Source organism: Olea europaea, chromosome 4 (assembly GCF_002742605.1).
Source record: "Olea europaea var. sylvestris chromosome 4, O_europaea_v1, whole genome shotgun sequence".
NCBI lineage: Eukaryota > Viridiplantae > Streptophyta > Magnoliopsida > Lamiales > Oleaceae > Olea > Olea europaea.
Window position 1 is genome coordinate 1,389,933 of NC_036240.1, and position 12,587 is coordinate 1,402,519.

Consider the following 12,587-nt stretch of genomic DNA (forward strand, 5'->3'; position numbering starts at 1 on the left):
TCCTATCTGAAAGAGAACACAGACTTGATTTCAAGATGGAGAGGCTCAGAATCACCTTCCTTCAAAGTATCAACATGCAATTTATCATTCTTACCAAACATTTCACCAAAACTTTCTGTGAACCTTGTCGAAATTAGAATAGACAAATGCATAATTATCTTCATCTTTGTTCCAATTCTCAAGTCCCACCTCATCTACCCAACAAAAAAGATGATGCATAGTTTGTTAAGGGAATATAATCCCATATCGGTAAAATACCGAAATAATGACCAATATATAAAGAATTGAGATACTCCTCTTAATAAGGTTGACCTTGTTAAGATGGACCCCAAATCTTAACATGGTATCAGAGCCCATTAAGCTCCAACGAGCGATTCGATCCGATTAAATCTCTAAAAATGAGCACACGGATTTCAAAATTGGTCTGCTCAAACGAGCCACCATCTTGCGGGGGCATGTTAAGGGAATATAATCCCACATCGGTAAAATACCGAAATAATAACCAATATATAAAGAATTGGGACACTCCTCTTAATAAGGTTGACCTTATTAAGATGGACCCTAAATATTAATATAGTTAACCAAATTCACATGTGTAAAAGCAAACAACTCCATTGGGAAGCCACAGAATTAAACTTTAAATCTAGTGTTCAATTTCAAATTAGTTTTTCACTCTCCAATTCAGAGTCCAATTACACGCTACTATATTTTAACTTTAAAAAAACAAACAAATAAATAAATAACTCACCAACAAAAAATAATGGGAAAACAAAGCCCAAATCTCTCATCAATATAATAGATTCAATCCAACGTAATACAAGGGTGTAAAAATATGGATGGAAAATAGCAAAATAACTAAAAGACGTTATTTTTACCGGTGGAGGCGGATGAGAGGATGTCATTTTCAAAAGCCGTGGGACCAGTTGAGCGAAGGATGTGTCCAACTAAGAAGAAACAAGAATGGAAGGCAAACGCCACCTTATCATGAGGATTTCGGAAGGTCGGTCGTGTTGCCCCAATCACCGCCACAGCAAATGCTTTGTCACCATATTTGGTTCTTTTGTGTGAGAAGACAGTAGTGGCTGGAGGAATAGTATGGCAATCGATTAAGAAGAGTCTGAACACTTGAAGATTGAAGAGTTAGATGGATAGTTTTTGAGTTTGAGTGTGAAAATGAATGAGGTGATGGTTGTGTATGTAAGGAAAATAGCGTGTGAAAATAGAGATGAGGTGATGTTGAATGAAGATGAAAAGAAAAATTAGGGTTACACTAGAAAATTGTGACACATATTCAACAAAAGTTAGGCTCTTTTATATATGTATGATTTATTTTAAACAACCTTCATAAAAAATTACATTAGATTAGATTATTTTAAACACTTTTTAATTATATGAAATACTTTTCGAAAATTAATTAAAACTTGTTTAAAAGTAATTTTTTAGTTTCAGAAACAATTCTTGACTTTTTCAAAAATCTGCCAAACAGGCCATTATATTCTCTATTTTTATCTTTTAGAATATTTCGTAACTTTGTTTTTACTAATTTCGTAAGCATGATAGTTTTTTATTCGTCAGTGATTAGAAGACAATCTTCACCCATCCTCATAACCGATGAAACTAGCTCTAAGTCCTATGAATCTTCAGATGAAGATTCTAGCCCACAACAAATAGCCAGATCTGAAGCATTCAAATATAGGGCCTAACTTTTAGGATTGCAAATCTCCCTGCCTCTCTTGAGGATCCTTAGCATCAGAAATTGTGCTGCAAACTAAACGATCCACTAGGGAGATTTGCAATCCTAAAAGTCAGGCCCTGTATTTGTATGCCTTAGATCTAGCAATTTTTTGTGAGCTAGAAAGTATGCTCTGCTATAGTCTCTCTTGAGGACCTTAGCATCAAAAATTGTGTTGCAGACTAAACGATCCACCAGAGAGATTTGCAATCCTAAGAGTCAGGCCCTGTATTTGTATGTATCAAATCTGACTGTGTTTTTTATCGTATATTCTTGAGACATATCAAGTTGCAATTTGCTTTAATGCTGATATCACGATTTCATGGCTTTATATTAGTCATGTTAAACCAGCAATTTGAGCAGTAACAAAAGTGTGCTCTGCTATTGTCCCTCCTGAGGATCCTTAGCATCAGAAAAGTATGCTCTCATTGGTACCATTATACTAACATTTTGTCTTAACGGTACTTATAGTAATGATGGCAGTGATGAAAGCATGAAGTTCTAAGATCTTTGAATTTTAGATAAAAATTTTGAAACTTTTCTCTCCAATGTGAGAGAGGATAAAACCATTCAAAAAATCTTAAAAAACATTTTTATTATTTCAATTTCAATTTTTACTCTTTCTACTATTATTCTTAAGATATTACTTTTACAATTAAATTAAATTTTTAAAAATATAATGGGTTTGTTTGGTACTTCATTATCGAGTCAAAGTTAACAATTAAATTTAACTACATATTTTATAGAATCCATAACTTTTCAACCACATATTTCATCAAGTTTTCCAAAACATACTAAAAAACTAATTTTAATACCCACTGACTAAACTAAAGATGGGAGGATAAAATTTAAAAAAAGAAATGTGATAAATATGTCAACAGCCAAATATGTTTAAGTTGTAATAGTCTTCCTAAATCATGATTATAGTATTCAATAATTGAAATCAAGTTCTTTAATTGTTGAGTAACATTACGTAGCTCCGCTGGAGTTACAACCCTAATTTATGTAACATTAAATGATAAACTAAATGAAAAAAATGAAATTATTTAATTTTATTTATCATTTAATGTCACATTAGCGCTATTGCAGCTTTGGTGGGGTGAAATAGCATTACTCTTAATTGTTATTATAAGAAATAGGTTTACCTTACTCATTATTGTCAACTTAACAATCAATTAACTAGAATTTGTTGTCAACAAAATGAATTAGTATATGTAAATTTTAGTTTACGTGGCAAAAAAAATTAGAAAAAATTTAATTTAAATAAACATCATGGCGACAACAACAAAAAAATTAAGTCTTAATTACATTTAATTTAGAGTTTACATCAATTTATAAACGTTGACACCAGACAAATATAAAATAGTTTACTTTTCAGCGCCCAACTGCATGAGATGTGTGCGTATAGAGAATGAGTATTGCAAAATATTAATATTATAATTTGAGCAAGAGAGTGACAATTTTATCTATTTTAATTTTTAAATGACTTGGACTGTTGACTATTATATAAGAGGGTTTACATTGTTTTTTTTTTTTTTTTTTTTTTTTTTATAATTTTTAATACTGTAAATAGAAAGTAGTCATTAGGATTTTATATTATCAATAAATAGATAGAGTTGATAGAGAAAATAGGGTGTACGAGTTCTCTATTGTAAACTTTTTTCATCATAGTGAATTATGTATCGACGAAAGAAGACGTCGTGTCAGTCTGAGACAAAGCTCTATAAATTTTGAAAGTTCTTGTATCTTTAATTTTCTTTCTATGATTTAATCTCTCAATAGTATGCTTTCATCAAACCTACTTCTACACGTGCTCTTGCTGTCATTATTTTATCATTATTATTTTCTTTGCCAACTACTTAATGGGTTGGTGTACAACATCTTCAACTCTCGGTGGATTACGTGCATTATTGAATAACAATTATTGCAATACACAATGCATCGAACCCATACATTTATTTTATTTTATTTTTAGTTAATGTTAATGTTAATATCAGTGGTCAGCCTCAAGACGCCAAATATGAAGAAACAAGGAAAAATAATTTGATCTTGATTAAATGGTCTATACATTGTTTTAGATATGTCATAATGACTAGAAGGAGATGATGTTGATCTATATGACTCGAAAAGTTAAGTTGCAATTGATCACATCACCTTCACGACATTCAATAATAACGTGTATATATCGATGACGTGACTCTAAAATTCAAATTACAATTGAGCGCATCACCTTCACGCCATTTGTTAGTGACGTGTATTCACGGGACAATTTCCATAGTTAACAATATTCCTTTAAGACGTTTCATCATCTCTTTGTAAAAACAAAAAATTGGGATGAAACGGCCATTCTTAGATGAATTAACTTGTTCCGAGGTCATTTTAACTAGTTATAATTTTGTTATATTTTACATTACCAAACTAGATTTCAAACTGTTTCCAATTTTAAAAATCGAATTAAATGGTCTAATGTGGTTCTAATAACATTGCTAATAGGTGGCTCAACAACTTTTAAATGCAACAATTAAAATAAATTAAGTCTTGTTGTTAATAAATTTGAATTAATACGTGAATTCTCTTTCTTACTACTATTCATTTCATTACTACATGCATATTAAATTAATTCTTAACTATTACAACTCACCATATTATTTGTTATTTGTTCTCACGAGTTCGCATCATTTAAAAAAATGGGGCTAAAAAAATCATCAAAAAAGGGATTTCCTTCCAAGAAGATATAGGTTTGGAAGTGCTAGACGATTTTGTGACACTATTTGATAACAGAAATAAATGTCACTGATATCATAAAGATACGATATTAAGATAATGCTATGCTAAGTTTCAGATTTTATTATTACACTAACAATTATAAGTTTAGAATGATGACATTGTCGGAATAGTGATAGGATAATGTCCTTATATCATGAGAATAAGAATAGTTATGAAGAATTGTGGTATGGTTTGGGGGATAATGAAAACAAAATAAAGAGAAAAAAGAGCTACGACTAAGTATAAATATTGACAGTTCTACTCTATTTATCGCATATCACCATCCATAACGATCTCACAGCCACGACATCGCGATCTCACCGACGAACCAGTCATGGAAGGAGTAGCTATAACGGCGTGCTTTACAGTGGCCAACTCCAAAACAAGAGGAGAAGAAACCCCTTAGTTCCCCCGTGTACATGGCTGCTGGTGGTAATTGCCATATGAAGAAGATGAGATGTCAATGGCGGTACAGATCTGGTGGCTGTTGGTGCAGGTCTGGTTGCAATAGCATTTCTACTGTAGGCGGTGATGGTAGTTGACATGCGCTAGTGGCATTGATGATGGGTCAGTGGTGAGATGGTTTGGCGTGTTGATGGTGGTGAGATGGATTATGGGTCGAGTGATGATGGTGAAGGTGATCATGGTGTTAGCAGAGGTGGCTGCCAACAATGGACATTAATAGTGGGGATGACAAAGATGACAACAGCCTAACATGGTATGTAACACACCGTGTTACTAAAAAATATGACACTATTTCTCTAATAAAAAACGTTGAACAGCATTTAAAAAAAATAAAAATAAAAAATTCTGATGTATCTATGGAATATAGACCTAGTTTCAAACAAGAGTGAAGATATAACTCTTCATCAATGTTGATTGAGGGCACAAGGCCACCAAGGGAAAGGAAAGGGAAAGGAAAGATCTGCCCTTTAAAGGACTTATCTAGCCAAAGCAAACAGAGTAAAGAAGCAAAGCGCAACTAGTTGCTCGGCCTTAGTCTTGGACTGCTCTCACACTTCAATCAATTCCTAACTGAAAGATAAAATGAGATTGAGTTCCATGAATATGCAGGCTAGAAAAATGCTATTTGTTGTTATTCCATCTATTTGTGGATCAAGGTTTCATCTGGCCGCATTGTATCAATATGAATCAAATAATCCATTGGGTGTACATTCAGAGATTATTTATGATGAGGAGGATGAATCTATTTTAGTAACATTTGGAAAAAGTAACAATTTAAAAAATCAATCACGGATGAAGAAGAAAGTAAAAACAAAAACCAAAAATGTGCAAAATGCTATTTTATTTTACTACCTCCTTGTGTCCAAGGAAGGCACAAAAACCATAAAAACCAGTTACATTATCCCTATTCCTGAAGTCCTGTAGTTTGTTAACATCTAAAAGTTCTCTCTCTTTTTACATGACATTTTATTGGCATAGAGGGGGAAACTCATCTTCATTCTTGAGGTGGAGGAGTGACTGCTCAGTAACCCTGAAAGCCCAAACCAGATACAACTATTCATCACATATTTTAAATGGTTGAAAAATATGAGGAAAAAAACTTTACATACCTTTCGTGCTTCGTCGCTGCTGTTGAATCCTGGTGTCCCGTTGAGATGCCTAGAGTCGTGTCCCAAGCACAAGATAAACCCGAAATCACCTCCTCGGCCAGGCTCCCTAAAGACCCAAACTCGATTTTAAATGATGCATCTTCAAAACCATTTGTATGGTTATCATCTTTCACTAAACGAGGAGACTGACAGCACACATCAGATTTCCCTTGGCCTAGAACTCTGTTGCTTGCTGGTGGGAATTCATAAGTACCGTTCTTAAAAGAAGTTGTCTTCCAAGCAGCAGAACTTAACACATTTCCATTGCCGCGATTCTGTTTCTGAAAATGATTGCGATTTCCGGGTGACTTATGCCTTCCCCTCCCATGTGAAGGTTTCTCCTTGGGAGAACCATTCTGCAAGACAGAAAGTAAGATCATGCTAAACCAAAAGGCACAGCAGGACATGTACTCAAATTACTAGCTAAAAAGTATACCATTATGGGAAAGTAAGTTCCTGTTCCTCGTGTTTTCTGTTTTCCTTCATAACCGAAAGCAGCAGTGTTTAAGGCAGTATTGGTACCATAACCCATGAGTGGTTCCACAAACAGCATGTTTGAATTCATCTGGGGAATATGACTCCTGTTGAGGGGCATTGATTGCCAAGCATTATCCCATGACTTCATATTTTGAATCCCAGAAGGCAGTGAAGGAGGATGGGATAAAGAAGCAGACAAATAAATCCCATTGCATAACTGACCATATAGTAAATTCCTAATTTGGCAGTCATAATCCCCACTGAGGTCTGCCAAAGGGTTCAAAGGTACGTCTGACTCTCCTGCTATGCTAAAGAGATCAATTTCTGCACAACTCTTGGATAAATTCTCAAAATTACTCATCTTTGGACTAGAAGAAGCAGAACGCACTGTATAGATGACCTTAGAATTATCCATACACCATCTATATGTATTATTCATTTCCACATGATTCTCCCTGCTCTCCAACCATGAAGTTAACCCGAACTTCTGATGAACACTATTTGATAGGTCACCTTGGTGCAAGTTCCCACTTGCCATGGTTCCATTCTCTACGGATGATTTGGAAGAGAAGTAATGAGATTTCTGGTAATGATTCCCCAAGACGGATGCACTATTATTGCTGCTTGATGTATAATCTGATGTGTTATGTTCAATCCTCAAAGTTGAATTAGATGTTGCAAGGTCATATGCATCCCCTGCAAGGTGGTGTCCTGAAGCGGGTCCATCAGCTGAGGAGCATGTTTCTGATTCCATCTCTGAAGTGTCTCTCATTGTGCATCTCTCTAGTTCATTTCTGAACTCCAAAGTGCATCTGTCTGAAGCCCCTAGACTATCATTCTCAAAATCACTGATAGATGATTTTAGAAGCATGTCATCCTCTGAGTATAATTCGGTCGAGGATACTAAAGACGTCGTCAAAGACTCTTCATCTTCAAATACTAAGGCTGAATGCTCGATAACACTAGTGTGATATTGCCCATGTCTTGCAAGAGTATTTGAGAAGAATTCACATATTTCATCAACAACTTTATCTCTTGGTTGCAACAGAACTTGACCAAGCTTGCGAGCCCCATATTTGAAAGCGCTACGTATACGGTAGAAATTACCTAAGGGGAGAAAAATCAAGAATATTAGCTTGAACTGAATAACTCTTCACATTCTTACAATCAAAAGTTTGTCCCAATATAACAGGAAGGCAGTACAAGAAATTAATGCTTACAACATTACGTGTTCATGTTTCCCCAAGAACTAAACAGATTCTTCAATCAGAAAATAATGCATGACGATAACAGCCATTGTTGTGGCTTCTGGTTATTCAAGCAAATTCCAAAGATGTGTGGGTGCTGCAATTCTAGAAGCTAGAGAAGTGAAAATTTTTCATGCAGCTTAATTAAAGAAAAACTAAGGATTCATGCATACCAAGAATGAGAAAGCGAAGGTGGAGCTCAAGAAACAATGAACTTTGTTTTGAAAAATTTCTGCTCTTGCAGTGACAACTGTGGTAATAGAGCAACCACAGCAGTGAAAATGTGACATAGATATGTATCTTGAAACAGAAGCGGTTCAGGAACCTATGTTGAAGTCGGAGAGTGCAGTAACGGTAAAGTGAAAGTGAGCTTTTCTCAGAATGTTTTCACTATGAAACTATTTATCATATAAATATTTCAATTTTCAGACTTTCCACCTCGACATCAGAAGAACATATTTTAGCAATGCTTTGAGCGCAAGGATTTCCCAACAAAAGAATGCAAACCCAACACGGTTCAATCTTGTATTACTCTAGATTGGGTCAAATTGACAAATGAAATGTTTTCATTTCATTGGCACGTGAAACTAATAATCCCTCTATTTTTTTAATGGATTGTTCTGAAAACTGAAAAATTAAAGGAAAAAATATATTATTTCTACCTAATAACATCTCATCAGACTTCCCACTGGAAAATCTTAAACAAATTGAGCAAGAATTTTCCTTACCTCTGTGCACACTACGTCCAAGGTTATTATTTTCCTTCAGCGGGTCAATTATATTAAGATTTTTAGGCTGAAATGCTTTTGGGATTGTCTCAAGACTCTGAGTTGAACCTGAAAACATTCCTATACATTTTTCTAAAAATTCCTCACTAAGCATCAGGTCCTTCGGTCCATCCTCTGGCATCATAACTGCAAACAAATCAGAAAAGTGAAGGCTGTGAAAAAGATTGAAACTAACGGAGAGAAAAGAAAATTGCTAGTGCCTAAGGGAGTAAATGTGGTGTAGGTGTGCGTGCGTGTGTGTATGAGAGAGAGAGGGGTAATTGATGAAGTGAAAACATTTTTAAATAATCAAGTGCATTGCTTACCCACTATATCTGGAAGTGATGATATACGAACTGGCCCTTTCAAACTTATGCAGTAGTTCTCCCAGTCAAATTGGCTAAAATATTCCAAAAATTTATATAGTACCTAAAAATGCTCATAATTTTAATAAATTGAACTTCATGAATACATATGCATACAGAGTCAATATCTCATAGTCAAGGTAATTACCGCTAGAGGGCCATTCAGGGATGAATAAAATAGATGGAATATATAGAGGACAAGTGTTTCTAAGGCATAAGTAGATATTAAACCATGGTGTGCACCAAGAATACGGCTCTCGTAGTAGCACCAAGCTTTTACCAAAATAATGCTACGTTTAAAGAGATGATTTTTCCCGACAAGACGATCAACCTGCATTTAGAAACAGAATCATGAAATATTCAACAAGCATTAACTACTGCGTGCCTATAGAGTTTTACTCACATGAGAAACTTGACAAGTTTCAAGCTGTGCATCACCCAACATTCTTATTGTATTAAGTTATTTTCGGAAAAAATTATTATAGAATTGATGAGGAAATAAATGAATGGAATTGGTCCTCTCTTAGAAAGTTTTATCTATCATCTACTTCAAGTTTATATCACTAATTAAAATCTGGGAATATGAAGAAGAGAAAATAAATTACAACATCATATTTAAAGTTCCAGATTATATATACCATCTGCAAACCACCATATTAAAAAAAATAAAAATAAATAAAAAATAAGGGGTTCACTTGAGAATAACTATAGAAATTTAATAGGTCAATATGAATTGATTAAGTCCAGAAATCAGAAAGGAAAGAAATTAAAACAAAATAAGAAAACAGACCGCTTTTTATCATTTTTGATGGGGTTACAGATAAACGATATGTGCCAAACTTAATTTACCGATTAAAAGTACACCACGAAACTGCACGAAAGGTTTTCCATTCAGCTAATTTCAGCTTCTTTGTGACAGAGAAATACAAAACGTTTAGTATATATAAAAGAAATAATGTTTAATTGTACTTCAAATGAATGGCATCCAAGTGCCCCAATTCGCATATTTATACATTTCAGAACTAGCAGTAAGGCTTTATTTCTACCTGCTCAAGGAAACAAAGTGTAGAAAGTCCTCCCAGCTGATTAAAGGAAATATCGATCACAATGTTCTGCACAAGGCATTTCACAATTTTCACCTGCCATCGGAAGCACATGCACTCAGTTCAAAACCTCAGAGTACCACACAAGTAAATAGGAAAGAGCCACCTCCTGACAGCTTTTGGAAACATGTAGAAAGAAAATAATATGCAAGTTGGACGATAAAAATAAAAAATAAAAATCAGATGCAGCCTTTATCAAGGTGCAAATAAGCAGACAAGTAAGACTACCTCAGCGTCTATAAACTGCGCATCCTTCACTTCATACTCTGCATTTTCATTTAGCTGCTCCCCCTGCAGAATACCAAGAACATCGCGTGCCAAAGATTCCTCGACATTAAGACTTTTAAGAGCAGTCAAGTCGATATCTCCATCAGGTAAGTATGTCTTCAGAGGCACAGACCCATAGGGAAAAGTCTATGACAAATAAAATCCAAGTTAACGATATTAATCCCCAAGCACTTCAATAAGTCAACGATGGACGCAAGAATGACAAGAATAAGACTATTCAGAATTAATACATATGAACCATTATCTTGAATTATTTAGTTGTAAGGATCCTTGAGGCTTCCATAACACATAAGTTTAATAGGATGCCATGGAGAAATTAAAATAAACAGAATTGTAAATAGGAGCAGAAAAAATAATAATCCCTATATTTCAACCCATGAGCATGTACAGAATCTAGGGATTTTGCTCATACGTTGACTTTGACTTTAGAGAGACGACAATCTTCGATTAATTAAAACAGAATTCCGAACTTTACAACTTAACATTCTTCTTGTTGCCACGACACCATTACTGCACCTGCAGTTTTATCGCTTCATGATTTTGTTGCAAGTTTAGTGATTCAAAATTAGGTATAATTATTTGAATCTAGCACAAGTGAATAGACAATGCAGAATCTAACGAGTTCAAAATCCCCTTGTCCCAGTCTGAAAGGCAAACAATCAGATATTGCTACAACTTCAATAACTCATCAAATTATATAGATCATAAGACAAATACGCCCTTAAGGTCTCTAAATAAGACTTTACACAGTACACCTGAAAAGCAACGCATTTTCAAGAATATACTTCAACATTCCACGCACCGGTAAAGTATATAAATAATCACACAAAATTCAATTAAGATTCAGCAAACTGAAATTAACCAAATCACTCCAGAGAGAAAAATCATCGTAAAAAGTTTTAAAAATTAAATAAATAAACGTAGTAAATTGAAATCAGAAAACGTGTGATCACCTCACAGTCAAGATGACGCTTGATTAGCCTCTGTACATAATCAATTACGTCTTTTCTCTTCTCCTCTGAGTCAAGAGTTGGGTGTATGCAATTCATCACTTGCTCTGCCGCTTCCTCTGCCGCTGCAAAACACTCATCGGTAATTGAAGCCGGATCAGGTTGCCTCCGACCCGACACAGAAAACGAGCTGAAAGGGTCATCGTCCACCAAAACGCCGCCGTTCGAACTCACTCCTCCAACATCACCCATGTTATTTTTATTTATATGTATAATTTATAAACAAATTTCACTCCAGGGCTTTATCTTGGTTCATCATTTTTATCAAGTTGCTTCCATTGTTGTTACACAAAAAACAGAATTCTAGGAAATGAAGAGAGAGTGAGAGAAAAAGGGGTTTAGAATTGGGGTTTGTGTGAATGGTTTATGCGGAATTTATTGCAAATTGTAATAATCTGCTGCTTAGACATATACATATACATATATGGGAAGAAAATAAATAAGTTTTATAGGGAAAAAGGAGAAAAAAGAGAACCAAAAATTCGGAGATAAGACAAAAAGGGCTATTCGCATTTATATTCTTCTTCTCCAAACCTCTCATCCTCCTTCAGTTAATTGCAGGCGAACTCGTTTGTCCTTATCCTCCTACCCCTTTCTCTCTCTCCTCTCTGTCTACATATTAATATTATTATATATATAGTTTTGTATATAGATTTCTGGGTTTTCGTTTAAATCAAAAAATATCTGCAAAAGAATGGAAATTCTTGTCGACGGGACGCGACGAGAGGGAAGCGGAGACAGGGGAGGGAAAGGGATTTAGGATATGAGAAAACTATATTTAATTGTTCCTAGGAGGATAGGGAACAGAAAAACGTCGTCGTTTTTTGCGGTGATCCAAGGGTTTTAGATTATTTTATTGGGCTCGGTTACGGCTTTGTGGATTTTGTAATTAATAAAGTGAAGAAAAACAATAACAATTTGAAACGGAAGTCACCGCGTTGTGATCGGGCCCACACCCCCTACCCCACACACAACATTAATTTCTTTATATTTATCCACTCATTTTAACAATTTAAAAAATCTTATACGTGTTGAGTATTTAAGCACGTAATAACGAATGTTTTGATTTTTTTCCGATGAAAATCGATCAAACTTGACAAGTGAACTTAGAGTTAAATATAATTTATATTGTCTCATATTCTTTGCCAGACAACCTACACATCTACATAGATGATATGTTAATGAAGTACGCGTTACCGGAAGAAGTAACATAATAAAT

General features: G+C 34.6%; 1 protein-coding gene across 4 annotated transcripts; it reads right to left on the reverse strand.

The window, feature by feature from the left end:
- Positions 1–5,787: 5,787 nt before the first annotated feature.
- On the reverse strand, positions 5,788–12,141 carry LOC111393212. Of its 4 annotated transcripts, none has more exons than XM_023018636.1 (9): positions 11,312–12,141; positions 10,299–10,484; positions 10,014–10,106; positions 9,116–9,298; positions 8,929–9,031; positions 8,564–8,749; positions 6,548–7,695; positions 6,073–6,467; positions 5,788–6,016 (listed from the first exon to the last, which is right to left on the reverse strand). In XM_023018636.1, exons 1-9 carry the CDS (start codon positions 11,558–11,560, stop codon positions 5,899–5,901), a joined length of 2,661 nt encoding a protein of 886 aa, XP_022874404.1. In that variant the 5' UTR covers positions 11,561–12,141; the 3' UTR covers positions 5,788–5,898. The 4 variants fall into 4 exon arrangements, with proteins under 4 accessions (XP_022874404.1, XP_022874405.1, XP_022874406.1 ...); XM_023018637.1 differs by having other exon boundaries at positions 5,788–5,993; positions 11,312–12,130; XM_023018638.1 differs by lacking the exon at positions 9,116–9,298 and having other exon boundaries at positions 11,312–12,139.
- Positions 12,142–12,587: the final 446 nt, after the last annotated feature.